We start from the raw sequence: 26,169 nt of genomic DNA on the forward strand, positions 1-26,169 counted from the left end.
TATTGGCGAATCCTTTGTTTCCTCTCTGAGAAAGACACGAAGGAGGTTAGGAAATGAGGTTAGGAAAGATAGGGAATCTTCCTATTTCTAGACAATGCTGGTACAAACCTAGAATTAATTGGTTACTCAAGGTTACTTTTCCGAGTTTTCGAATGTACTTGCGACGAAGAACGTAAGCTTTCAGATTGTAATTCGATGTCTTTGAACCTAAAAGAGCAAGATACAAGATGGCGTGACGTAGTACGTAAATGGCGCGCTAGGTGTCGCTGATTGAACAAATTATATTTCGAATAGTACTAAATGGAAAGAAAAGATTGCTTTCTCGATTGATCGCTCGAGTCGTGTCCTAATCATCGTTGAAATTGCCTAATTCCATCGCCACTTGTCTAAAGAATATACATATTACATAGAAGGACTTTTCACATGTATACTGTAACGTGTAACGATAGTACCGTGCAGAACGCGAAGCATGTTCCTGACGAAGAGTTGTTAGGGCGCCCGTTTTCTGTGGATCAGCCGCGTCCAGGTTTCTCGTACTTGAGTGTGTGCGCGGACTTTTATGGGGCCGAGTTATGAATAAATGACGTTTCATTAACATATTTTCGTATCTCGTACAGCTCTAAGTTGTACAGGATAAGAACGCTCTGAAGTGTTTTTATCGTAAATAGGGATTATTATAAATGTAAAGGAACTATGTTTGCGTGTCACGATATAGGTGTAAGAACCTCCCTAGGGAAAACGTAGCGATCAGATTTTTTCTTTTACTTTAGATCCTAGTTGACATAGGAATGTTAAGAATGGATAATCGAGGTAAAAATCTTTGTGAACGTTGATCATGCCTTCTTTTTTACTACTTTATACAGATTGTCCTTTTATTAATATTTGTGTTATGATTATTATTATTATTTGTATTATTATTAATGCTATTATTACTTTTATTTTTATTATTATTATTATTATTATTATTATTATTGATGATATACCGTCGTTAATATTTAATATTCCTATCGATCTATTGGATTCATACCGTTCCGTTGCATTGTCATTATTATTGTGATCATAATTATTTATAGGAAATTTTACCGGAAAAATTATACTACCTGCCTTTTAATGAAATTTAGTTTTATTTTGCGTAACATTCTGGCCAATTATAATTTATACGCCATTGTCAATGTACTATCACTGTAAATACTATACATATTTTATAAATGAAATATTTAGCGTGACTGTAATATTAAGAGAATGTACTGAAAGCACCACTCTGTACACTCCACGATGGTTAAATTTTAATAAATATTTCCCAACCCCATTACTGTGTTTCAATCGTTTCGCTTCGTCTTTCAATTAATAACACTGCTCATCGCGAATTTTAATCCGTACTGTCCATTGGCTAATTCTCATAGAGTATACTTTCCTGAAGACTAATCCAGTTTTCGAAAACTCTGGGTTTTCCTAAGAACGCAGAATTTGTTGCTAAAATGAATATTACATAAAAAGTAAGAACGTCAGGAGGTTCATTGTTATCTTACAAGTTAGGTGAAAATATCCCAAGATTATCAACGTCCGTAGTTATAATTATTTCTACTCCCAAATAACCATAATTAAAAATCAAAATGTAAAAATAAATCGTCGAGCTTGCTTTCTACGCATATTCTTGCGTTTGTACGAAAAATTCTTTATTCGATACGAATTTGCTATATAGTAACGTATTCTGTAGGTTTTTCAAGAATGCAAACTCCACAAGAATCACCTAATATCTGTTACAGATTGGAAAAAAAATTAAAATTCACTGGACAGTGCAATTAGTTGAGTAGAAAAGAAATGTTACTGTAATTTCTTAAATGTATTTTTATTGAGAAAATAGCTGCAATATCAGTGTCATCGTAATCTCTCTTATCATTACAAATACAATTGATTATTTTTTGGCTTCAACAGACTTTAATATTCTGTCCTCTTTGGTCATTTTCTTCAGTTTCAATAATGCGCTTTCGCCATATTTCGTCACCAATTCTTCGACAAATTCATCCTTCAATTTCTTCAAACATCTGAAATGTAATTACAACGAAAAGATGAATTACAGCATGAGCTGAATAATTTAATTAACAACAACAGACAATACAACAATATCATATACTATAATTAATGTATTTATCAAACACACTGTTCAAAGTTAACTCGGGACACGAGATTGAAGTAATCAAATTTCACTGAAAAATAAATTTCTTTTTTAATCAAATAATTTATATTAAAAATATATTATTATATTATATTAAAAATATAAATTATTAATCACAAAATTTATATCCGATAAAATCATCATCAGATGAAATACCTCTGCTTCTGAAATTACTTTATTCAATTATATAAGAACTCGATCTCGTAATTACTTCGAACATCGTACGTATATTAACTCATTACCTTCTGTAAATAGAGTCAGTTCTGAATTTGCCGATGTCAAGACTAGGAGCGTGAGGCCGATGGATAATGAACGTATCCGGCAAGACAATGTACCTATATAAATCTCGAATTTATGGCATCGCGCTATAGTGCTCGGTGTTGTAAAGGCATATAAAAAGGGTATTTATCAAACGCCTCTTACTTGTAGCCCAGAACCGTCAAATGCGTCAGGTAGGAGACCTTGTTCCATCCAAATCCGATGAACCTGACGTCGTATCGGGGCGCTAGCTTTGAAACCACGATGTACGGCTCGAAATCTGGTTCCCAAGAAACCTACGGCGACATTAACTTAATCCCTTATCCATGAACGATAAGATCAGAGTCTGTTCAGTGCATATACTTCGTAGGGTTCCATCGTGTTCCGCCAATAACTGTAATTCGTAGCGGCATGACCCTGGGTCCAGACGTGATAACGAAAGGTGTATAGGACGCCACGTTTCAAGAACTTCAGGAGTTCATCCTTGTTAGCGGGAAAGGTAAACCTACAATACAAATGTGTACTATGCTGTATCTTTCGCTGTGATTTTGAGGAAAAAATACCTGTAACGCTCAGTTTCGAATGCTGGCACGATCAAAGCTACTTTGTCCGTCTCGCTGATATTCAATCTGACGATATAATTTATCAGAGTTTCGTGTAATCCGTACTGCGGCAGAAAATCGACGTCCAGTTGGAAGATGTACGGCGCCGATATATACGACATCGCAATATTCCGTAAATAATTGATCGGATATAATTCCTACATAAAGAAAATTTAGCGCAATTAGATATCTATACTATTTTCTTCCCTTTTCTTTTTCTTATTTTGTTTCGATATCACGATTCAAAGTCTCTGCATCCACTTAAATAAATTTCATTTCGAACGTCTTTCCATTTTGGGAAAGAATCTGCCAACCATACTGGCGCCAGATTCTGCGTCACTTCGACTCTTGACGCCAGATTTTGCACCACTTGTTAGCACGCATAAAAACTGTCTATATATAGACACTTGCACGACTCCGGAAGACGAAAGAAAAATAACTTAGCGTGCATCTGTTAGTACTCAAGGAAAATCAAAAATAAATTGATAAATTCGTTTACGTATTACCTCGCCAATTTAATGTAAATCGTTCCGAATATTTTTGGAAAATAGATAAATGAAATGAAAAATATGTTACACTTTCCCTGGGGTATTATTCCGATCATCGGCAAAATATGAGAAATCTGATAACGTTGCTCAACGTCTTGTAATTAGGGGATCAACTTTACTACCGAAATAGGTGTACAAGATGTAAAGTACTGGAGGTAAACGTACCCCATCCTTATACACGACATGGTACGCTATGTTCTTCCTGTTTCGTAACTCCGTGGAGCCGCGCACGAACTCCAGGAAATTTTGCACCTCAGCGTCACTGAGGTATAGCGCGACGCTTAGAGTACCGGGCCAATGTTTCGATAGATCTTCCAGTAACGGTATCCTTTCCACGCTACACTGAGTTACCAGTGCAACATCCGACGGGGCATAGACATTGTACTCATACTCAAGAAGAAAAGGATGAGTGCGATACAACATGGCCGCGCCTCTCGTGAACTCTCGACACGGACTCGATTCGTTGTACTAAAAATTCAAAACCTGAATCTCAATACTGGTAGTCGAACGGTAGTTAGTCGAATATCGAATCTCAACGCTTGATCATTAAGATAAGCTTGACCAAGTAACCGGTATACCTCTTACTGACCATAATTTGGAGATCAGCTAATTTGTTAATTACTTAATGGTATCTGCAGGTAAGCATAATCACTGAAGTAAAACACTGAAGTAAAAATCCTTATAAGGAAACAATGACCGTGAACATGAACATAAAACCGGGTATCTTTTTTACTAAAGAAACGATAAATTCGAAAGAGTAAGATAATCTCCAAATTGCGATCTGACGACAGTATGCAAATAATTACGGGCAAAACGAAGTCTTACTTGCGACACAATCTCCTCTTTATCACAACCGAATAAACGTCTACGTAACAAGCTCCCATCCATCTCTAGGAAGACTTTATGCAACTTACGAAATTCGTTGATATGCTTATTATATACATCTTGCTTACGAGGAGAATTCCAGTGAATGATCTAAAAGTACCAGCTTGATAAGTATCGCGAACTTGCTCGAGGATTATAGAAAGATACACTAGTCCCTTGGTAATATTCTCGGAGTCGTTCTCAATTTCTCAAACTGTCTTAGCTGAGCAACTTATCGCATTAACTACAACTCCGGTATAACTAATATGACAGATTTTACACGCTTTTCTCTATCCCATTTACATTTGTTGGTTCCCATTTTCGCCTATGATGCACAAGATCGGAGATAATAGTCGTCAATACTCGGAATAGAGACTTCATCCGTATTCATATCACGGATTAAGAGCATGCGAATATTAGCAAGAAACTAGTGTAATTTTCGGTAACATAATCGAACATACGCTTATTTGACTAGTATCGCGATAACAGAGGTCACTGATCGTGTGGTCGCTTAACTGAATGTTCCACGTGCACTTTATTTCATGCACGATGGAAGGATGCTCCTTGATAACGGCATTTATTATATCCTGATCGGCTAAACTAGTTTCCGGTATATGGACCAGCACACGCTTCGTAACAGCTTCCCACAGGCTCATAAATTTTCTCTTACGGAGTTGTTGCAAGTGCATTAGCATGACGCCGGTGTTAAAGCCACGTCCCAGGGCCGGCCACGGCCGTTGACCGTAAGACAATGCCTTTATGTACCAATGACTCTGATTTTCCGTTAGCCCTAAGGCCTGATCGTTCGTGAACTCCTCGAACATCTGCCAAAGCAGACTGATGTCGTTCAGCACGGTCACATCCGTGTCGAATACGAGCACTTTATCTTCCCGCATCGCATCCGGCAGAATTAATTTCAGAAGACCGTAGACCCCGGAGTAATGCTTATTCGGTATCCAGGACACTCTTGGCACCCATATCTCTGCTTTGTAATACGTCATGTTCACTGTAACGAACGAGCAAACATACAGAAATCGTTGACATCTTTCGACGAGGGAGAAATCTGTTTAAAAAATGGCACGCTTATCATCCGTTGCTTAAACGAATTCTAAATTAACGCGGCGTCCATGTTTATTTCACTCGTCGGCCGTTGCGTTAGCCGTTGTAATCGGGTTAACGAGCGTTCGACATTTTTACCCGACTTTTTTATTGCTAATGGGCTTACGTGTGTAACGTTCATTTGGAGAAGAAAAGGAGGTTTAATTCGCTGTTTTGAATTAAGAACGATGAAAAAAACGGATAGGGTTTCATTTTATAACGGCATGCAGGGTTTAATGAATACATGACCTAAATTAATTGCTCGATGAATGTATTACGTTCAGACGATTTGTTGAAAAAATGGAATGTAATGAAAAATGGAATGGACGAGAGAAAAGTTACAGCTAGAAAATCGATAAGTGCTGATATTAAAAGCACTTCGATATCGTAAGTCTACAGTGGGTAAAAGAATATTGGCATAGTATATTACCAGAAAATTCACCTAACTTTTAATTATTTTAATTTTGGTTCAAGCTCTATGAGTATGTGTATCATCACAAATTATACGTGTAACAATATTTTTTCTTACGTAATGTCATTGATAATAAAACAAATTTACTATGACATAACAAAATACGTGTCCTTTCCAAAATCTATAAAGTAAATATACAGTCGTTTAAAATGATCTAGGTATCTCTGAAACGATCTATCGATATTTCTCCGGTTTTGCAAAATCATATAATTTAATAGAATATATTTTATTTTGCATTTACATTACATTTTATTATATCGATTAAAATGTAACATCTTAGACAGATTATAGCAATAAATTCGGTCGTTTTTAATTTAAGAAACGGATGAGAATGTTAACCGTGGTTCATTTTTACTAACCATGTGGTAAATTCCATGTTTGGAAGACAGTCGTCAAAGTCCTCTTTGCAATTTCATCGACGAGCAAGTGAAAGTGCAGAGGTTTGGTGCGATAAAACAAAACGGATTTCACTACTGTCACTAGAGCGAACGTCGAGTTGTATCCGGCGCACACCATCGCAATATGTATGGTTTCGCATTTTACCTTAAAAGAAATTGCTGATCTTCAACGTTTCGATATCTAAATTTTCCTCTGCCAAAAACGATTTTCGTTCTTATATGAAAATTCTATAAAGTGATTCTTAATTGCTCACTGACATCTTAAAATTCATGCACTCACGATACAGCATACGTACAATGAAATGTAACAATACTTATAAATCAAAATTTACACGTTTATGTAATTTTATTTGAAGTGAGAAAATTCTAATTACGTATACTAATTTAATTAACATATTAACGTACTTAGCCGTTGCTAATTAATCGTAATTAAAAAGGAGGCTGAACAATTTATTCGTGTATAATGTAATCTTATTATTTTATATTATAAATTTATTTTCGAGCGATGAAAAGAACAGAATCAACTTCAAACACAAAGATATCTTTCACTTTTGCAAATTGAGGAATAAAAAGAATCAATTCTATTTGTAATTTAAATTTTGAATTTATATATTTGCTACACAACTAAATACATAATCGATCACGTTATTTACAATATCGAATAATATTTTCTTGCTGGTTATGGCGTATGAAAATATAATTGTACGAAAATGTGCAGAATTAAGAATCACTTGGTATAATATACTCGTAAGAGGTATATTATATTTAAAAGTATCGAGGAATTTTTATTATTCTCATTTTTCCATTCAAGTTGAGCTAAAAAACCGCTATTAAATTTTTACCTCGTTATGATTATTTTCTAAGTACAGCTTTTCAAGAGTAGCATGTTCGACGTGTGAATTCGTTTTTTCTATATCCACGGAGGAGCCCAATTTACTGTTAATTTTGAAGGAACTGATTTCAGCGGAAGGAACTATAATGATATACGACATATTAATGTTGAGAAATAATCGAATCCGATCACGATCATTACCATTTAATAATAAATACAGGTAAAAAACTGCCGATGGTATTAAAATTCCGAATAAACATCCTAGCCATGATCGAGCCATTGTAATATGACAGACATATTTCCCGATTCGCAGAATGTTTAACGAATCGGATTTATTGGGCAAATGTCAAAATCTATAAATAAAAATTTTTAATTAATGCAGCGCTTGAACTACTTAGCTACGTATCCGAATTTTTACAAAACGAAACAATCAATAATCAAAAATTAAAATTCGTATCCTTTATTATATTACACAAAACGTAATGCTATTTTTGGAACTACTCTATATTCATTTTATACTCCGTGTATGAAAGCTGCATAAATATAAATTTGTGTATAGTGATTTTTTGGAATTTCTTCTATTATAGTAACGTTAACGTTGCCGTAATTATGTAGATCGTGAATTGTATATTTAAACGTGTTTTGATACATGTAAATATTTTGACAAGTGAATTTACTTGACATGCGCGAACGTGACACGGATCAAAAACAAAAGAGATAGGTTAATACGATTTGTTACAATACAATCGACTCATTGGAAATAACACCGCCGAATAATATCGCTGGATGTATAACTGAATTACGATATGATAACTGAATGTCTACGAATACGTACCTCTGTTGCTGCAGCTATTTTTCTTGACTGTCATGCACTTAAATTCATCGCTTGAGCTACTTTGAGATACGGCTTCGAACGTGATCAATTCTGTATATGAATTTGCACACACGTAACTCCTCAAGCACCGACACTCGTTTGTATTTCAATGAATCACTGTTATGTTTCGGAATGTTTGCTGTAAATCGAGCAAATTCGCGTAATTACAGTTACCTAGGGACAGCGACGGAACAGCACGCATCCTAAACACTCGAAGCAGGAAGTCTAACATAAATAGTTTAATCACTGGATAACGCAGTAGTAGAATTACTACTCTCTCCGAGCAACACGACATGGGATGTCGAACAGTCGGTAACTCGTTACGTAGTTACCCACTTTTGATACGAGGGGGCAATGTTCACTCTGGCAACTGAAGTTAGCCGCATATGTCATTACGATATTTAGATTTTTAAAACTAGATTTTACAGTGCTGTGAAACTTCGCTACGTGTGCAACGAATATTTGTGGTTGAAGTATACGAACAAATTTTTATATCATATATACAATGTAATATTATATGATAATTATGTGATATCATTATGTGATAATAAGGTTGTACGAAATTAACAGACAAAGCAATAAGACAAACTGCTATATCTGTATAAATCGTGAGCAAATTATTATATATATATATATATATGTGTATGTAAAATTGAAATACTGATCTTTAGTGAAAATAAAACTATATTTTATAGTTTATTCGTACATTTTGTTGATTGTATAAAAACATACCTCTGTATCAAATATTGTATATTATATTAATTATATATTAATATAAAGTAATACTATAATAAATATACTTTCTGTGTTATTATAAAATTTGTCATAAAACATGGTTAAATCAATAGAGTCATCGCTATTAACAAATAAAGACTTTATCTTATGAGCTAATTATTAATTTAAAAACATTAACCGTAAAAGTAGTCATGCAAGGAAAGTTTCCAGCTACATGCTAGAAATATTTCCCTAAAATAAATATGATTCTGTCCTAAAGTGAGTAAATGATAGGAGTACAATGTGCAATGATATGAATCAAGTTATAAAAAAGTGTTCTATAAAGTTCGTCCATTAATTTATTTCTGTTGCTTTAATGGTATAAGGAGGTTCTTCCTCTTCTTTAAGTTGTCCTAATCTTTGAAGTTCAGCATTTCTTGTCCTGTAGGAAAATTTCAAGAATTGATATTTAATTATATTTTCATGTATAATTTATAATAATAATTGCAGTACCTGTACAATTCTTTCTCCTGTTCTCTTTCTTTTGCTTGTTTCTTTAGAAGTCTGAATGCCATAAAAACAATTAGAAGTAAAATTGGAATTAGGCAAGCAAGTACTATACCAGTTGTGATACCTGCTTGACGAGAACTATATTCCTGTTGACCTGTGATTTTCAATACAATTTACAGCGTTAATATAAATAAGATATAGAAATTACTTTAATGTTTATACAATGGAAAAATCAGTAATCAATGCAATCATAAGAAACATAGGAATAAATTCATGTATGAAAGGAAGAAGGTAAAAGAACAGAAATAAAAAAGAAATGATGACAATATCTCTGGTGGAAATTTCCATTCCACTACTAAAGACTTATCGATTATTTAAATCTTTTATAAAATATATAGTAAATGCATGTGGAATAGAAATTTCCTGAACATTTAAAGGTACAGAAAAGTTTATTAAACTGTATTTTTACATTAATTGGCAAGTAATTTATACATAATTTGCTACAATAAACTTGATTACTCAAATTTTAAAATATTGTAATGTATTCAAACATTTATATTATGCATTACATCTTATAAAAGTATAAAGTTCATTTACAATGTAATAATGTAATGTATTGCTCTATAAATGAAAAGCATTTCTATTCCACAGCAAAAACAGCATATGCAAACGTTAAATCACCTTATTAATACTCGACATGGATTTAACATCCTTTCTCAACGAAAATTTATCTTTTGTAGAAATGATACTTGATTGAATGAGATTTAATTCGGAATTATTTTGAAAATACGAAAGTGCGAATAATTATAAATGAAAAAGTATAAATCCATAAATATTTGTTATGTAAGAGATACTTGTAAGACGTTTAATACAAATGATGATCTCTTGAAATGTTTAATATGTCACATGAAACTTATATAAGAATGTACACGCGAATTCTTTTCACACTATCAGTGGTTAACGACACTTCCTTCAATTAATTTTACACGTCGCTCTCTTTACTAGGACTACCAGCTTTTCTCATAGACTCTATTGTACTTTTATCCGAATCTGTTGGAGAATTGGGTTCTTTCAGATCCCAGTCTTTGTCCTCAAAATCGACATCTGGTCTGTTTGGCAAAGGCTCATTAGTACGATAAACTTTGTCATAAGAGAGAGGCTTTTTAAACGTGCTCGGGTTAGTGCTAATGTCGCTAACCGGTGAGATTGGTCTATCGTATGTTTTCAACGGCGTGGCCTGTTTCAACAATGTGGAATCATTGTCAATGGCAGACCCACGTTCAGAATAACGCCACGATTTTACGGAACTTCCCTGTGATTGATTCTTTCGTATATAAAGGAAGGCGCCAGCGACACATACCACTACAGGAATTAAAACGGCGCAAATAATACCCATTGTTGTCCATGCTGTACGCTGAGTATACTCGACCTGACCTATATTTATATAATATCAAAAGAATTTTTATTCCTCTTTTTCATAGGCACGGTAACCATTTTTATGGTGAATTATCATTCTCAATGCGTGAAGTGGAGTGATAAAAGTTGAAAGATAAACAAGCGCAGAAGGAAAAAGATAAAAATGAGAAAGCGACTGACGATTACGTGTTCTATACTACATTAACTCGCTGTATCGAATATTCATATTATATACATACATTGTTCGAAATAGCCACAGGACGTTATTTTACGAAAATTTCCATGTTTCTAGTATTTCCGAAAAATGAAAACTCAATACCTTCCTCTAATTATTTCGGACAATGTTTATTTCATTAAAAGAGAAATCTTTTATCGTACAGTAAGGCAAGTACTTACGTAAACACTCGGTATACCCGTATTCTGGCACGTTCCAACGACCCTCTGGCGTACAGACACGTCGTTGATCGCCAATCAAAATGAAGTCCTGATTACACTCGAAAGTTACCTTTGTACCTGGCACGAAAAAGAAATTACTTTTCCGTCCGAAACGCGGTGTTTCCAATACACCGCACGATACGACTGAAACATAAAGAAATAAAACGTTAAACACTCGATTACACTCGAAATAGTCACTCGGATATAATTTAGAAATTTTGGTAAGTCACCTCGCTCGTTCATATTGATCTCCCTTATTTTTGTATACGTGTCGTAATAATTTTTCGTAAAATGAGCCAGATCACGATTGAGCGACATTGCATAGTCGTATTGACATTGATACGTTTCTCCACAAAGATCTGCAGCTCGCTGTACATCATACGACCTGTATCAAGGCAACATAAGTAGTGCTGTTCTTTTTATAAATGATTAATTAAACGATTAATGACGTAAAATACTAATCACCTATTAGTAGGCAATATATCTACAGGTGCCTTTCGCCACTCAGGCTCAAAGGTTTTGTTGGAATAGAAACTCGCAGTTCTGCCAAACTCTCTGGTGAACAAAGCACCACCCTTTTCATCGTCTTCTTTATCTTCCAACATCCAGTAAATTGCAAAGTTTTTATGTACATCCTCGAAGTGGTTCAAGTTAGTCCCTGATATTTGCTGGCCGTCCGGATTTATCATATCATCCACGATGTCGAAGTTCCATTTCCCAAACAATCCTCTGGTTTTATTCTGAAACGAAATAGGTCAATTTACGAATTCGACATTATTGAGGTATGAGTTCGTGTTCGTTTTCGAAGTCTCACCAAATATGTCCAGGGTAGATAGACCCTGGCTGACATAAATCCTTCGTTTTCCACTACTTCTACACCAGCACCAGTGTCGAACATAATGATCACTTCGCTCTGATTCAATATGTACGTGGGTGTGTAAACGACCACACCAGTGAAGTGTTGAGACCTCAGGGATGGCCTATCAAAGTAAACTCGACGATTATTTGCGAAGACGTCAAGGCGATACCTCCATTGCGAATGTTTGGGCCTTATGCGAACTTCTATGGTTGCGGAATTATTTCCCCTTGCTGTGTAAGAAGAAATAAAGACAAATCGATGTTACATCAACTCCAATACGAATCGCAAAATTTCTGTTTCTTCGTTTACTACGTCATATATCTGTTTACCTGCTATAGATGTCAGCTGCGTAGCTTTAACTTCACCGTATATATTATTTGGTAATTGCTCGAATCTGCCCTGTATGTCAAGCTTATCTTTCAAATTATTTACACGAACCAACACGAACTCTCCCTTCCCATTAAACGTATACTCCAAACCATCGAATGTTACGATATGAGGATCACCAAACACTGTTCCAACAGCTGGGGATTGATAAGCGATGCAATCTTGGCTTGGTCGTCTTTCAAATCTGAAGGTTTCACAACCGACTGCGTGTTCCTCTTGCCACATGCAACACATGTAGAATGGTATTACATCGTGATACCAATGGGAAAGGGTTGGAACTTTGTTGGCCTCGTCCCATGGGTAGTAGCCCAAATTATGGGACCTATGTGGCCTAGAACCCCATTGCTGATCGTACGACAACATCAAATAGCCGTTTTTATCGTAACAACATTGTTGCTCTGAACCATCCATACTAAAATTAAAAAGTGAACCACATGAAGAACAAGCTTAGAACATCTCGGACCGTGCATGATAAAAGTACACCTATACAAAGTTGCAATTCGTAGTGGAAAATATTTAATATAGATTTAATATAGAACCACGCTTTTGATGATATATAATGTTATAGTGTTTAGCTAATATTCGAATTTCTTTGCAAAAAATATCACTTACTTTGGTGCTCCTGTTCTCACACAATGATGCGCGTGCTGGTTGTACATGCAGTCTAAATTCCCGTCCTTATCGCAGTCATAGTCCGGAAGGAAACGGCCCTTGTCGCTCAATGCATGTTTCAAGGTGCAAGGACAAAGGGATATCTCCGCCGCGAAATTCTTTAGATATCTGTCGTTCATAATCCACTTGTCGCAAAGTCGTTGAGGCCATTTCGACCCGTACGATCTTTCCCACTGAGGGCCAAAGTACCAGCCTAATGGAATCGGTCTACTCCATAGAAGTCTATAAAAATTTTTCTCATTAGCGTTCAAACAATTTCCAGAAGCTATATCTTTCACTCGTGATCTACATACGGTGTGATGGTGAGGCCAGTTTGCTGAGCTGGGTCTGTTAAATTAAGCTGAATAAATCCAAAAGTCATGTCTTGTTGGTAGGGATTGTTCTCGTTGCGGTACGCAGCTGGTCTAATAATGTAGTAACCCGTATTTGTGTATGATTTCTACAATGTTTTCAGAATTATGCATTTTTTAAAGTTATTCGACCGCGTGTACTGTGCAAAGCTGGAAAGAAGTCGACATAAAAGCAAAAGGGGGGCTACTCGTTCCACGTGATCTTTGATACTCCTTAAATTCCTAGTTGATGGCAAATACAGACGTAGCAGTAGGATAAAATAGATCGGTGTTCTTTTTATCTTACGGCACCATATAGCACTGATCCTATGTCTACAGTGCTACTTTATATCGCTCTTTATAGCTCTATCTCACTGCGAGGCTCGATGTGTCTCGTTTATGGTCTTTGTCGAATACTACGCATCTCGACATAATATTATTTACAGATACGACATGTAATATTACAATATGACCAATCAGATCACATTTTTTCCAGAGGACTTCTTTCTAGCTCTATACAATACGTCTCGTGTGCAAATTATGTTCGAACCTACCTCCAAAATAGTGATATATTCAAATTCAGGGGTAGTTTTCGTTTCACGGTACCCCCATAAAGATATTTGTACACCCGCGTTTTGGTTGCTGGTTAAATTATACGCGTCCCAAGTGATATTGATCTGGGCAGGGTAGATTTGGTGAACGGTATTCTCCACGAAGATCTTCTCGGCAGCTGTAGCTGGGGTCTCTAACAGGAATCAATGTAATTAATATTCATCTATATCTCAAGATCAAATTTTTATTTCATTCCGTATCGAAATCACAAAGTTATATTGATTGCACTGTATCAAAAATTTATGGGAAGATTAAGAAATATCACTTCTTTACATCCTTATAGAAAAGATGATTCTTTGTTATTCTATTGGATACTTAGATGTCCAAATGAAACTTACAAGGTGAAGAATATGTTAAAGTATCAATTCTTTTTTTTTATATTACAATTATAGTAACAGATTAACCAACATGTTATTAGCTTACCAATGAAATATTTCCCTTTCCAATCATAGGTTTTGCTGTCACCAATGCTAATCGCAAACCGGATGTACCCTTGCGACTTCACGAATGGCTGGACGCAAATAGCACGGTTCCTATCGATTATAGTACCCAGCACCCATTCGTTCTCGAACATACAGCGAATTTTCTCAGTCTCCTTGAAACATGGACCGGTAATATTCACGAGGGTACCACCTAACATGTTTCCGCTTTCAGGCGCGAATACGAGAGGCAAGTTTGCTCCAGCTGCAAGATGTATTCTCTTATAAGTTATCATTACCGATCTCTTGCTCTATGGAAAACTATATCTAGTCTTTAATCTCACCGATATCCTTGTTGCAAACCGCAGGCATTATCTTCTCGTCTATTCTGAACATATGACGTCCTGGAAAATCATTCGCCCATCCTCTTCCAGTTAAGTCACGAAGCGTCGACATTTGAGAGTATGGCTTGTATTCGTAACTTTGCGTTCCGTTTCCGGCATTAAATCCAATCTAAACGCGAGTTAAAATCGTAAGTTGTGATTAGTTATTATTTTATAAAACGATGTTCGATTGACGAGTAACAAATTTCTGTTTTAGCAACCTTCCAAGATTAACAGGTCGGTTCCCAAAGATGACTACAATTTCGTCTATCGAGTAATCAAAGTCATGCTGCTATAATTTCGTACAGTCAACTCTACCGTAACACAGTTAACACGTTAACCGTTTGAGTCCCAAGCAGGGACTCGGGGACAAGAAGAACACGGTCGATAAACCCTGAACAGCGCGATTACGCTTGCCTTAATCGAGTGCGAAGAAGTCCAAACGGTGCGATAGCGCTTGTTTAATTTTATGTCGAAAAATCCCAATCGTCGCAATAGCGCTTGTTGGTAATACGTGACGTACATGCATCAGCAAAGTTGAGCGCGATTGCGCTGCTTGGGACGCAAACGGTTAAACGCCGCGCTGGTCCCTAGGGGCCGGCCCTAGATTTTCAGTTCAGGCCTCACCGATCCGTAGGGCCAGGGAGGGTCCGCATGACGGCTAACTGCGACGTGAACGGAATGGCACGTAAAATCGGCGTGGCGTTTAACGCGTTAACGCGCTCAGGGTACCATATCGATGGAGGGTTGAGTAATACATGCAAATTGGCAGGTGCAAAGTAGAAAATTCGTATGAAACGACTTACAAATGCTGGAACTCCACCTTCTCCGCCCGTAGTGTCACCACCAGCTTCGGTATGACTGGTCCACTGTAGGTCCAGGTAATTAAATATCACGTAAGTGTTTACTTCGTCAGTGGCCAGAACCATTTGAAACGTGTTCGTCTTGTAAAGGGAATTATCGATGCCACCGGCGAAGGACATATTTTTCCATGTCACTATAACCGCGTGTTTTGGCTCAAAGGATTCGGTGCCGATGATACCCTCGCGAATGTCCCATTTGAGACGCTCGCGCATTTCCACGCCGAATTGATCCTTCCTCGTTGGCAAATCTCGTTCGAGCCTGAAATACGTTTCACGATATACCTGAACCTCGTCCAAGGTATTTTATTTAAATTTATATTTTCATTTTACAGTTCTCCACCGACCTAAAGTATACGCCAGGCTTTCTCTGGTCTATGTCAGTTGGTCGGACTTCTCCTATACGACATTTACTGAAGAATATTCCTATGAAACTGGGGTCGTTCTTCTTTGGCCAATCCTTGATTGGAAACACGAGGGGGTACGTATAATGCAATGGAGGATCGCTAAACTCGAGGAAACCGTTCATCGATACCTAAAACATGTGATGAATTGTTCTTAAAAAGACAGTTGAATATCTCTTAATAACGTTAGATTAGATTAGTTAATAGTCAGCAGTGGTTTGATAAGGGGATAAGAAGTAACAGCGTACCCTGGTGTAATTGAATCTGAACCCATAGAAGGGTAATTGAAAATTGAAATTCTTGTGTGTTTGCTGTGTGGATGCTTGGATCTGCTTCTGATAGTCGCCTTCGTTGTCGTCCCCACCCAGGTCGAAGAACCAGTACATGAACTTCGAACGGATTTCCTTCAATCTATTCTGCGTCAATACATAGTTTGGGACTGAATCATCGGAACGGGGCGCGTACCTATCTGCTTCCGGTGAATCAGAATCTGCAAGGATATGTAAATCCCAATATTCTGACATCGATTCACTCCTACGTATGAGATAATTCGATGGATCGATGTTCGAATCATTCTATTAATAATTTCGTTCGTGGACGCAAGTGCTACTACTACTTTTGGATGGATTTTCTATTAATACCGCTATTACATTACTGCAAATAAAATTAGCCAACGAAATGTGTTTACACGAACGATAACGCGATCGTTTAAGGTGAGCTTAATACACAAGTGAAAACAAACGAAATAATTTTAGTTCGGATATCAGGTATAGAAGAAAGGTTGAGAAGCTCGTTACGAAACTCGTAGCGATACAAATCCAATGATTCATCTTCGATTCATGTTAGAGTGAGTAACTGATAAGATAGATAAGATCTGATTCGTTAGTTGAACTATATAGTGAAATAATAATATAGTACATCCATCATTCGAGCATATCTTCAGGGAAGAAAAAATATACACCATACACATGCGTAAAATTGTTTCAGTCAAGAAAAGAATAAAGGAAGAAAATAAAATACCTGCTGAAACACGAAAGAAACATTCCTTTCCGTCTCATTTGTTCGCATTCTAAGTAAACTAGGTAGAAAAAAATAATGGTCACGCCCATCGATATCGAAATACTCACCGTATCTCACATACTGTGCAATTTTCCCGGCCATTTTACCAGAAGGACTTCGAGAAATCGTGACTTCGTCTTTGGTTTCATTTTCTTGCTTAGGGTCGTCATCCGCGCTAGCTGGCACTTCTCCTTCTTCTTCCTTCTTCTCTCTTTCCTCCTTGTCATCTTGATGACTTTCTTCTTGGATCAGGTCCTCTACTTCGGATAAACTCCCCGGTGTTCCTTTCCGCGTCGTATGCTCGCTATTGTTACCTTCTACAAAAGTCGATTCTCTGCTTTCCACGGATCGGGTAATGTCCAGTCCAAATGCCTTCTCAAACGTCTCATTTTCGATTTGTCCCGATATCCGATCGGTAAGTGATAGAAGAATACACCAAAAAACTATTAACTTTGGGGAAGAAAAAATGCGGCCGAGGCAGTGCTCGTTTCGCATCTTTAATAGGGGTAAATGAACCGATTTGTCTAATTTGCTGAAAGAGACTGAGCTTGGCTTCAGCTAACGAATAGTGATAACGGTACTGATATCAGTTATATTGTGATAACGCACGTTTATCTTCTTACACTACAGGTGCACAAGGTAACGTTGGAACTTAAACGAATAAAACGAGCAAAGGGCTAGTGCCCTACTTTCATGAGCTCACGAAATGCCCTTTAAACGAGATAAAATTGGAAATTCTTTGATTGCTCGTTGAATAACTCGGGATGTTCCCTCTCGTATTTTTTTTTTTTTTATTTTTTATTGTGTAGTCGATATTAAAAATCACAAATTTTTTAAGTAAGATGTTTATTGTATTTCTGGAACGTCGTGTTATTTACAAAAGAAATGTGGTTTACGATGTTCACTTTTAAAGTGTGGCAAAAGATCGTTTTATCTTTAGTCTCGTAACTAATAAGTCTCGCAATAAAAAATACGTAGTATGTATAGGAAGTATTACCTGAAAAAAAAAAATGTAAAAAGAAAAGAAAAGAAATTTTTGCGAATTGCACTCTTGAAAAAATAAGAGAATTTTTTAAAAGAATTATAGAATTCCTTTTTTTTCGATACTACGCGTTAATACTTAATTGATCTGACATTGCACAAAGCTTAATTTTGATGAATATTTATTAAAACACTAAATATAAGAAATTATCCGGCTTAAAATGTACTGATCTATAAATGCATTGTATGATGAATGTACATATGAACACTGATAGATGTACTTAACAATGCAATCTTGCATTTACTTTTCCTTGATTTTTTTTTTTTTTTTTTTTTTATTATGCTTAGCCAACCTTCCATATCCCAATAGAGATTTTGCAAAACTCTTAAAAGTAGATTTGTTTCCTTTTTCTTTCTTTTGTACTGCAATTGTATCTTGTATACCAATATTGTCACAAACGCTTGTAAAGAAACTATATTACATATTTTATGTTGCACAATATTGTAAATATTCTCGATTAATAGCACGTATCACAGAAGAAACCTACGAAAGACTCAAATTCGAGGATACAAAAAATGCACAAATATGAAAAAATGTTCCTATAGTTTCATTTTCAATTAGTGATATTTTATAATCTACAGCAGTGATTTGAATGTAATATTGTGGATATGAACTATACGCTTGATCATTAAGTGAAACATTATTTATAACATTTTATTTGTAATGAAATAATCTGTTCCGACTGAGATGTGATAGTTTTTAACATTACGAAGACGAAGAATTATCTCCATTACTGTCTAGGTATCCTCCTGAACCGTTTACAACAAATGATGTTCCCAAACCATACAAATGACCACAATATTTCGCATCGTCAATGTTATCTTCGAAAAACATCTGAAACAAAATTTCATTAACATTATATTTATAATATAACCTGTTAGGGTGCATAATTTCATTCGAAATAATTGCTCACCTCTCGCATTTTAAAGAAAACCATTCCTGTAAGTAACGAGTCAGATCCAGCTTGATGTTGTGGTCCAACTCTTTGAATTTCCAATTGTTCTGCTACCTCTTGTAGGCCTCCTTTTAAATTTTTGCAAGATTTCATTAAATACTGTAAACAAGATATCAGTTGTTAAAATCAGAAATACAATCTGTTTGGTAATAGACGTATATGCAACAAATTTATTCATAAAAAACATACTTTTACATCATATATTGTTGGAAAATATATCCTAAGAAGTTCAAAAAATTCACTTTCTTCCTGTGGTAAATTTTGGTCTGTAAGAAGTTTCAATAGATAGCCGAAGTCATAACCAGAATGAAAGGACAGCCACTTTATGTCGTCAACAAGAACAATTCCCGATGTCATTAATAGTTCAGCAAAATCTAATGGATCAATGCCCTCCTCTTCGTGTTTTTTGAATTGTATACCACTGTTCTGCAGCATATCTATACTATCTTGTGCATACATATCTTCTCTGAAACGTTATATAACATATTATTACTTTGTTTTGTACCTTTGTACTTTTCTGTACATAATCACGTAAAACTTACTGTAAATTAAATTTGAAATTAAATTGCCATGTCGTATAACTACCACCAGGTGTATTTCCCGATTCGTCGAGAAATGTAAGACCAAGTTGAATTATCCGTAAGAGATCTACATTACATCGTAATAATTGATACTGATAATCAGCGCTAGTCCTGAATTCACCTATAATAAATAAGCATGATATTTTATTTCATGGATAAATATAAAATTAAATTAGAATTTTATTATATTTTACCAATGGGCCTAGCAACTACTCCAGGAAATTCAGTGTCCATCGCGATATATTGATATTGTTGTACGACTTGTCGAATTGTTCGAAATTCTTCTTCAAGGTTATGACCCCAAACATCTCGAATCCCACATTCTTCATTAGTGGGCATAGTCGCCCCACCCTTCTGCTGCCCTATAGGGTTACTTCCTCCTGAAAATATGTACAAATATATACATTATTCTAAGTGAAATAATAAAAGCAAAAATGACAATTGTGATAATTGGCATCTCAGACGTCATATACTAATGAAGCAACTATACATATTTCATATGATATTTTTCTCTTATCGTTTGAAAAACTAATACATAGTTCAATCATATTTTATGGTATAATTGTTTCATTGTAAATAGTGGAAAAAACCATTTTTGATTGGTATTGTTTGTATATACAATCTGTTTTATTGCCTTGAGTAAGCATTAGTTCTTGAATAACAGAAACTAATTACTAATATTACACACAGGTACAGACCAACCATAAATGAAGATTTTGTGAAACTGTTAGATATACAGTGATATCTCAATATGGAAGCAGAATTTTATTGTTATATCTTGGTCAATGGTCTTATACCTTATGTCATATTAATATAAACAATACAAAAAGATTCCTAAAACATGTTTTTCTATCACGTTATGTCAAATTATAATAAATGCTATGTAAATAGAATATTTTGTAATATTTCTTTATAAATTAAAAATTTTATTATTTATCTTATGGAGCCTACGTAATCGCTCGTATAACTGCACCTTCTAGAATTTGTGCATTCTTCTGAAATTCTCTGAAAGCGCACACCTTTTCTTGCAGCAACATCGACTGAATATTTCTTGGGAACTTCATCGCATGTTTTAATCTATTCTATTACTTTCAAAGAGGACTTCAATTATGTAGTTCTTCTGGAAGGATGTTTGACGTAATACCACCCACACAAATCCAAAGTACTTTATCTATTTTGCTTCACAGTTCCTGCAATATGTATGTGCCATATTCATTATTTAAAGGTCATATATCAATGTTACACCTTCGATATTGATTATACAATCAAATATTATTTAACTTGAATAAATATGTGTCAAGTCTAACACTTCTCAAGGCTTAAGTTTATAAATTTTACTATGATTCCTATTAATGTAAGTTACAGAATTAATATAATACAAAAATTATGTACAAAACAGTACCTTTCTAAAAAAAATAAATAATTATATATTTACAATATGTTTAATACATACCGGTAGCTGAGGGCATAAGGTTAGATATTCCTGTCGTCACCGGGGCTATTTTTATGTTTAATTCCCACTGTCACAGCTTTACCTTCTTCATATCACTGTAAATATACATGTAAATATTATGACTTGTTATCCCATTTTTAATGTATGATATATACATTTAATCTTAGAAACTTTATTTCTATATATTACAGAGGTGTGAAATTTAGAAACGGTAAACAAATTTGAATTCAATGTTTCATAAATAACATTTTAATGTAAAGGTTAGAAGTCCGCGCAAACAAGTATTGTTCTTTTACAACGATTGTATGTTAAATAAAAATTTTAAAATATTATTTTATTATAAAACATGACAGAAAAATAATATGAAACGATAAGAAATTATCTTGTGAAGTGTTCATTTCGAAATAAATATATACGTGGAAACATAGGTTATGTATTATGGATAAACAAAAGCAATTTGTTCAAGCGAATATGAAAGAAATAAATGTTATAATGCACCTCTCTGTATGCTCGTTTCTCCACACGATGTTTTTTTGCGTGTTAAGCGAAATAAAGCTTTATAAAACACTTATCGCGTTTTTAAATCTTCTGTCACACTGCAAACAGGTTAAACGAATGTCCAAACTCAAAGCAGCAATTCCCTCTATATACTACCTGAAGTTAGGGCGCCAAAATCGCTGAAGTAGACATCTTGGTTCGTGGCGTTGCTAAGATCACAGATATAGCATTCGTCTGTAACTACCAAAGGAGATATAAAAAAAAAATGTTTCCTTACATTAATAATTTCAAAATACGCGTGAAAATGTAAGTATTACATTTTAATTAAAAATTGGAGTACTAAAATATTTATGCTACCGGGATACTTAAGGAATAACTTGTTTAAAAAATTTTATTCGTACACGAATTTAATATCATTTTTAAAAAGAAATATGTATACAATCGTACAAAATAGTGATGTTATAATTTTATTAATTTATAAACATTCAATAAAGTTATAAGGGTATAAGTTAAGTTAAGCATAATCATAATATAAAAAAAGAATAACAAGTTATTCTAAACCATTTCACAATATTTTATTGTTGCTGTGTGGCTGTGTGACAAAAACAAAATAAAAAAGTAAATCTATTACCCAACATGCTCTTTTGTTCCACATTTCACAGGTTTTAGGTTTCGCATTCTTTAGAGTCATTTTCAATATTACCGATTCAGCACAAAATTGCTTTCAATTGAATAACACTCCTTTATAGAATTTTCATACTGTGAGAGCACATGAAAACAACTAGGTATACCGACGTAAAGTTCTCTATTTTACTTACGTGTGGTTGAATCGATCAACTTGTGTTCCACCTCAGAAATACATTTTTATATCACACGTTTATTCGTATAAAAATCGATTGAAATATCAATTAAAATGAATGAAATGAACAACTCACTATTCCAATAAATATATATATTCGCGAAATTTGTTAAAATCGTGAATATTAATTTTTTTATACGATAAATAATGGTCCTCGTATGTGATGATCATTGGTCAAGTGATTGAAATGAATTTTTAGTAACTACTTTCTCAATTTCATTTTAAAAAGACTTTTTCCTATGCTTGTAATATAATACTTTTCATTCAACCTGCGATAAAAAGGTAACAAAAAATCGTGGCTTTTAAGGGGTCTTTATAGAGGAGAAACTTCCCCCTACAATATACATTTAAAGTAAATAGCAGAAAAAACTTATCAAGGTTTGCAAGATTATTAAAACATATCGTAGATTTAAAGAAAAAACTACTCTTAATTTTCCACTGTATTTTTTGAAATTCGGAAATTTTCAAGAACCTACTGTACACGTACATTAAAGTAGAGACTTCCAGCTTTAAAACAAGTCAAAGTTTATTGTCTTACGATATTTCATTACAAAGTTACAGCAATTCGAAGATTGACAATTTTTCGACGAATATTTCTTCATTGTGATTTCTTAATTATATCGTTTAATATATCATTTAATATATCGTTTAATACAGTATTTAATACATTCTGTAAATAGTTGTAAGCTAATACTGCTGTTTCAATATAGAAAATCCTTTTTACTTTATGGTGTCTTCCGGAACTTCTTCTAGCGTCTTACCGTAGGCTACCATACTTCGCGATATATATATGCAAGATCGATAGGCCCTCCACTCGCCGCTAGATGGATGCTGATCGATTCTTTCTCGCAAGTGCTTTTAATCACCCTCCAGTATAAGTATCTGACCTCAGAATCGGTTTCTCTGTGCACTGTCGGCTCTTAACCGAGTCGTGCTTGTTCTTTCTGAAAGCGGGGTACATGCTTCTTCATGTTGATTATAGTCCATGAATAAAGCGTCGTTTCCACGTATTCCTTTCTTTTTATACGTATCCTCATTGTAACATGTTTAAACCATTGTGGCTTTCTGGGGATACTTTCATGGTATCTCGTGGATATGTTCTTTCTTCGTCATACACCGTGGTTGATTGTCCTTCTTCCTCTCTCGGGACCCATGTACTGAGTAGAAAAAAGTGACACTTTGACCAGTCTAGACCCTAACGGGCTTATGCCGTTTCATCACCTCGATCTAGACCTTATTAAATATTATATATATAAAATATTTGAAAAAGGTGCTATAAGGATTTTAATATCATCATTTTAAGGATGACGTTAACATACTCAAATACTTATAACGAGGGTAGCAAGGGTTTTTGTTTTATTATAACATGACGAATACAATTCAATCCATAAAGCATATTTACAAAGCATATAATATGAATATAACAATTACGATAATAGAAATCAAATTGTAATTGACTTATAATAATTATAATTGACTATAGAGTTGACTGTTTAATCAATTCAGTAACATATGACGATTATTGCAAATAACAGGATAAAATAATTTTAATCCAATAATTGTACTACGCGGTCATCGTTATTATTGGGTCACCTTGAAAATTGTTGCAGCTCTTGATTCGTTCACTTTAAAGCAATATAACTTCGCTAATATCTAATATCATTTAATAAAAATCAATCTCAAGTACTTACGAATAAAACGAACATAATGTAGAAATCGCTTTCTATGAGCTTTCAAATTGTCATAATTCTAAAATTATGAAACCTTTTCAATTATATTGAATTTATTCCATTTATTGGATAAGAAAAGAAATTTTGGAAATAGGAGAACCTCGAAAATATTATCTATTAACTTCTGTGTTATAAATGCCCAAATGTCATATATATACCTACATAAATACCTTTACATTATACGACTAAAGTGTATTGAATATAATAATGACCATTGTAAATTAAAATTCTGAATTTTTGCGAAGTTATGTTATTTAAAAATTAACGTTTAAAAACTGCGAGAATATTCAAAACCAGTCAATACATAAAAAAAGGATCAGACTTAATTTTCTATACATGCAAATATGATATTTAATAGCGAATGTAAATGATATCTATATTTCCATTTTCAGTCAGAAATATTTGTCTCGTCAATTTCACGATGTACGTTCATTTCACCATATCATATCAGTTTCGGATTTCGTTCGAGCTAAAGGATTTAAACATAAATTCTTGAGAACTTGCACAGCATCCTCGCCATCGTCCCTCGCGTACAAGGTTCGCCTTTTAGTGGTTCCAACATCGAATGATTTTCTACGAAGACTATTGGTAAGAGAATTTTCTTTATTTTTCCGTCCATCTAACCTTGCCTTTTGTTTTATAGAACTTTTGGACGAAAATGTGCCCGTTTTCTTTGCCTTGAACGAAGGTTGTCGACTCCTTCTCTTTTTAACGTGACTACCTCCCGCTGCTAAAGAATCTACTGACTTTACCGACGGATACTCAATTTTCCTATGAAACTCTCTCAAATCTGAAGCACGATTCCTCCTAGAAATACTCTGATTCGGTGGCATTTTTCTTTTAGGATGAGTCCGATGACGAAAATTAATCGAAGCACGTGATCCTTTGAAAATCGGCTTTAACGTCCCCAAAACTCTGCCTTTAACTCTCAAGGGTTCCAACAGTTCATGATCGTGCCACGAAGCCACTACAGGCAAACCACACGCATTATGCATGCCCACTAATGGTACACCAATAGCTCGATGTTTGTTCATTTCGGGGAATACTTGATAAGTGTCGAGAGATTCCCAATTTCGACTACTACGTTTAGCATTCTCCTCGTAGGCCGATATTTTTTGGCCAACGTTTCCACGTTCGAGGCTAATAGTTCCCCATTTGCTTCTGGCCCGTGATTCCTCGTTCTTCAAACGCTTTAATCCCGCATTTTCAAGCATTTCTTCTTTAGATTGTCTCCTATTTTTCGTATCCTTCGATCTTCGACGGCTGGAACTGAATTTCTGAGGGGGAGTTTTATGCAAATAGTCACCGAAATCGCTGAAATCTTCATCATCCTTTTGCACGGAAACGTTGTGTTCGCTTCTGATTACCCTCCTGTCTAAGGTTTTCAACCTCGAATTAATTTTGCGATGCCCACTTTGAATTTCGCGCTGATAGTCGCAAGAGTGACAAGATCTTCTGGATGGATTCAAGGTTTCCGAACGCTTCGATCGTCGAATTTGAGATTCAACTTCGTTTTGAGGCGAAGGCACTGTCTTGTATTTCGTCACGCACAGGCTTTTATCTGGTTCGGACATCGAAGATTCGAATTGAAGTTGAGGTGCCTCTGACCGTCTGAGCGTGCCGATGTTATGCGCTATCGAAGCCTGATAATTTTTTATTGGAATATTCCTAACAGTACCGCTGCTATTATGTAACCTCGACTTTGTTTCATTCTTTTTATCATCGCGAATTTTATCGGTATCATTCTTCTCTTTGGGCGAATTTTTATGGAAGTAGTCTGGCACCACATCGATTGCGCGTTCCTCGTAGAGTTGATCGCTTCTTAATATATTTTCGTCGAATTTTGGGGGATTTTTCCATTCTTCGATTA

General features: G+C 35.0%; 4 protein-coding genes across 7 annotated transcripts; all 4 read right to left on the reverse strand.

Moving 5' to 3' along the window:
• Window positions 1-1,915: 1,915 nt before the first annotated feature.
• On the reverse strand, window positions 1,916-8,325 carry LOC108550261 (glycosyltransferase-like protein LARGE1). Of its 2 annotated transcripts, XM_017903968.1 has the most exons (12): window positions 8,084-8,325; window positions 7,450-7,601; window positions 7,259-7,389; window positions 6,378-6,561; window positions 4,910-5,454; window positions 4,410-4,559; window positions 3,750-4,052; window positions 2,998-3,194; window positions 2,798-2,939; window positions 2,600-2,730; window positions 2,419-2,511; window positions 1,916-2,045 (listed from the first exon to the last, which is right to left on the reverse strand). In XM_017903968.1, exons 2-12 carry the CDS (start codon window positions 7,526-7,528, stop codon window positions 1,916-1,918), a joined length of 2,085 nt encoding a protein of 694 aa, XP_017759457.1. In that variant the 5' UTR covers window positions 7,529-7,601; window positions 8,084-8,325. The 2 variants fall into 2 exon arrangements, with proteins under 2 accessions (XP_017759457.1, XP_017759464.1); XM_017903975.1 differs by lacking the exon at window positions 1,916-2,045 and having other exon boundaries at window positions 2,454-2,521.
• Window positions 8,326-9,115: 790 nt separating this feature from the next.
• mesh (sushi domain containing 2 mesh) lies at window positions 9,116-17,714 on the reverse strand. Of its 2 annotated transcripts, XM_017904082.1 has the most exons (16): window positions 17,250-17,714; window positions 16,371-16,612; window positions 16,066-16,253; window positions 15,665-15,980; window positions 14,820-14,988; window positions 14,480-14,740; window positions 13,999-14,189; window positions 13,409-13,554; window positions 13,056-13,337; window positions 12,386-12,855; window positions 12,012-12,286; window positions 11,663-11,937; window positions 11,428-11,582; window positions 11,159-11,341; window positions 9,350-9,500; window positions 9,116-9,278 (listed from the first exon to the last, which is right to left on the reverse strand). In XM_017904082.1, exons 1-16 carry the CDS (start codon window positions 17,674-17,676, stop codon window positions 9,191-9,193), a joined length of 3,819 nt encoding a protein of 1,272 aa, XP_017759571.1. In that variant the 5' UTR covers window positions 17,677-17,714; the 3' UTR covers window positions 9,116-9,190. The 2 variants fall into 2 exon arrangements, with proteins under 2 accessions (XP_017759571.1, XP_017759564.1); XM_017904075.1 differs by lacking the exons at window positions 9,116-9,278; window positions 9,350-9,500 and adding an exon at window positions 10,280-10,780 and having other exon boundaries at window positions 17,250-17,676.
• A 1,117-nt stretch (window positions 17,715-18,831) lies between these two features.
• On the reverse strand, window positions 18,832-21,847 carry Pop2 (CCR4-NOT transcription complex subunit Pop2). Of its 2 annotated transcripts, XM_017903985.1 has the most exons (7): window positions 21,711-21,847; window positions 21,213-21,307; window positions 19,954-20,139; window positions 19,721-19,880; window positions 19,368-19,644; window positions 19,137-19,277; window positions 18,832-19,057 (listed from the first exon to the last, which is right to left on the reverse strand). In XM_017903985.1, the coding sequence occupies exons 2-7, from the start codon at window positions 21,226-21,228 to the stop codon at window positions 18,929-18,931; spliced, it is 909 nt and encodes a 302-aa protein (XP_017759474.1). In that variant the 5' UTR covers window positions 21,229-21,307; window positions 21,711-21,847; the 3' UTR covers window positions 18,832-18,928. The 2 variants fall into 2 exon arrangements, with proteins under 2 accessions (XP_017759474.1, XP_017759481.1); XM_017903992.1 differs by lacking the exons at window positions 21,213-21,307; window positions 21,711-21,847 and adding an exon at window positions 20,779-20,831.
• A 2,886-nt stretch (window positions 21,848-24,733) lies between these two features.
• Window positions 24,734-25,873, reverse strand: LOC108550207 (uncharacterized). The gene has a single exon (XM_017903895.1). It carries the CDS (start codon window positions 25,871-25,873, stop codon window positions 24,734-24,736), a length of 1,140 nt encoding a protein of 379 aa, XP_017759384.1.
• Window positions 25,874-26,169: the final 296 nt, after the last annotated feature.

Source organism: Eufriesea mexicana, unplaced genomic scaffold, assembly GCF_001483705.2.
Source record: "Eufriesea mexicana isolate 0111107269 unplaced genomic scaffold, ASM148370v2 scaffold47447488, whole genome shotgun sequence".
Taxonomy (NCBI): Eukaryota; Metazoa; Arthropoda; class Insecta; order Hymenoptera; family Apidae; genus Eufriesea; species Eufriesea mexicana.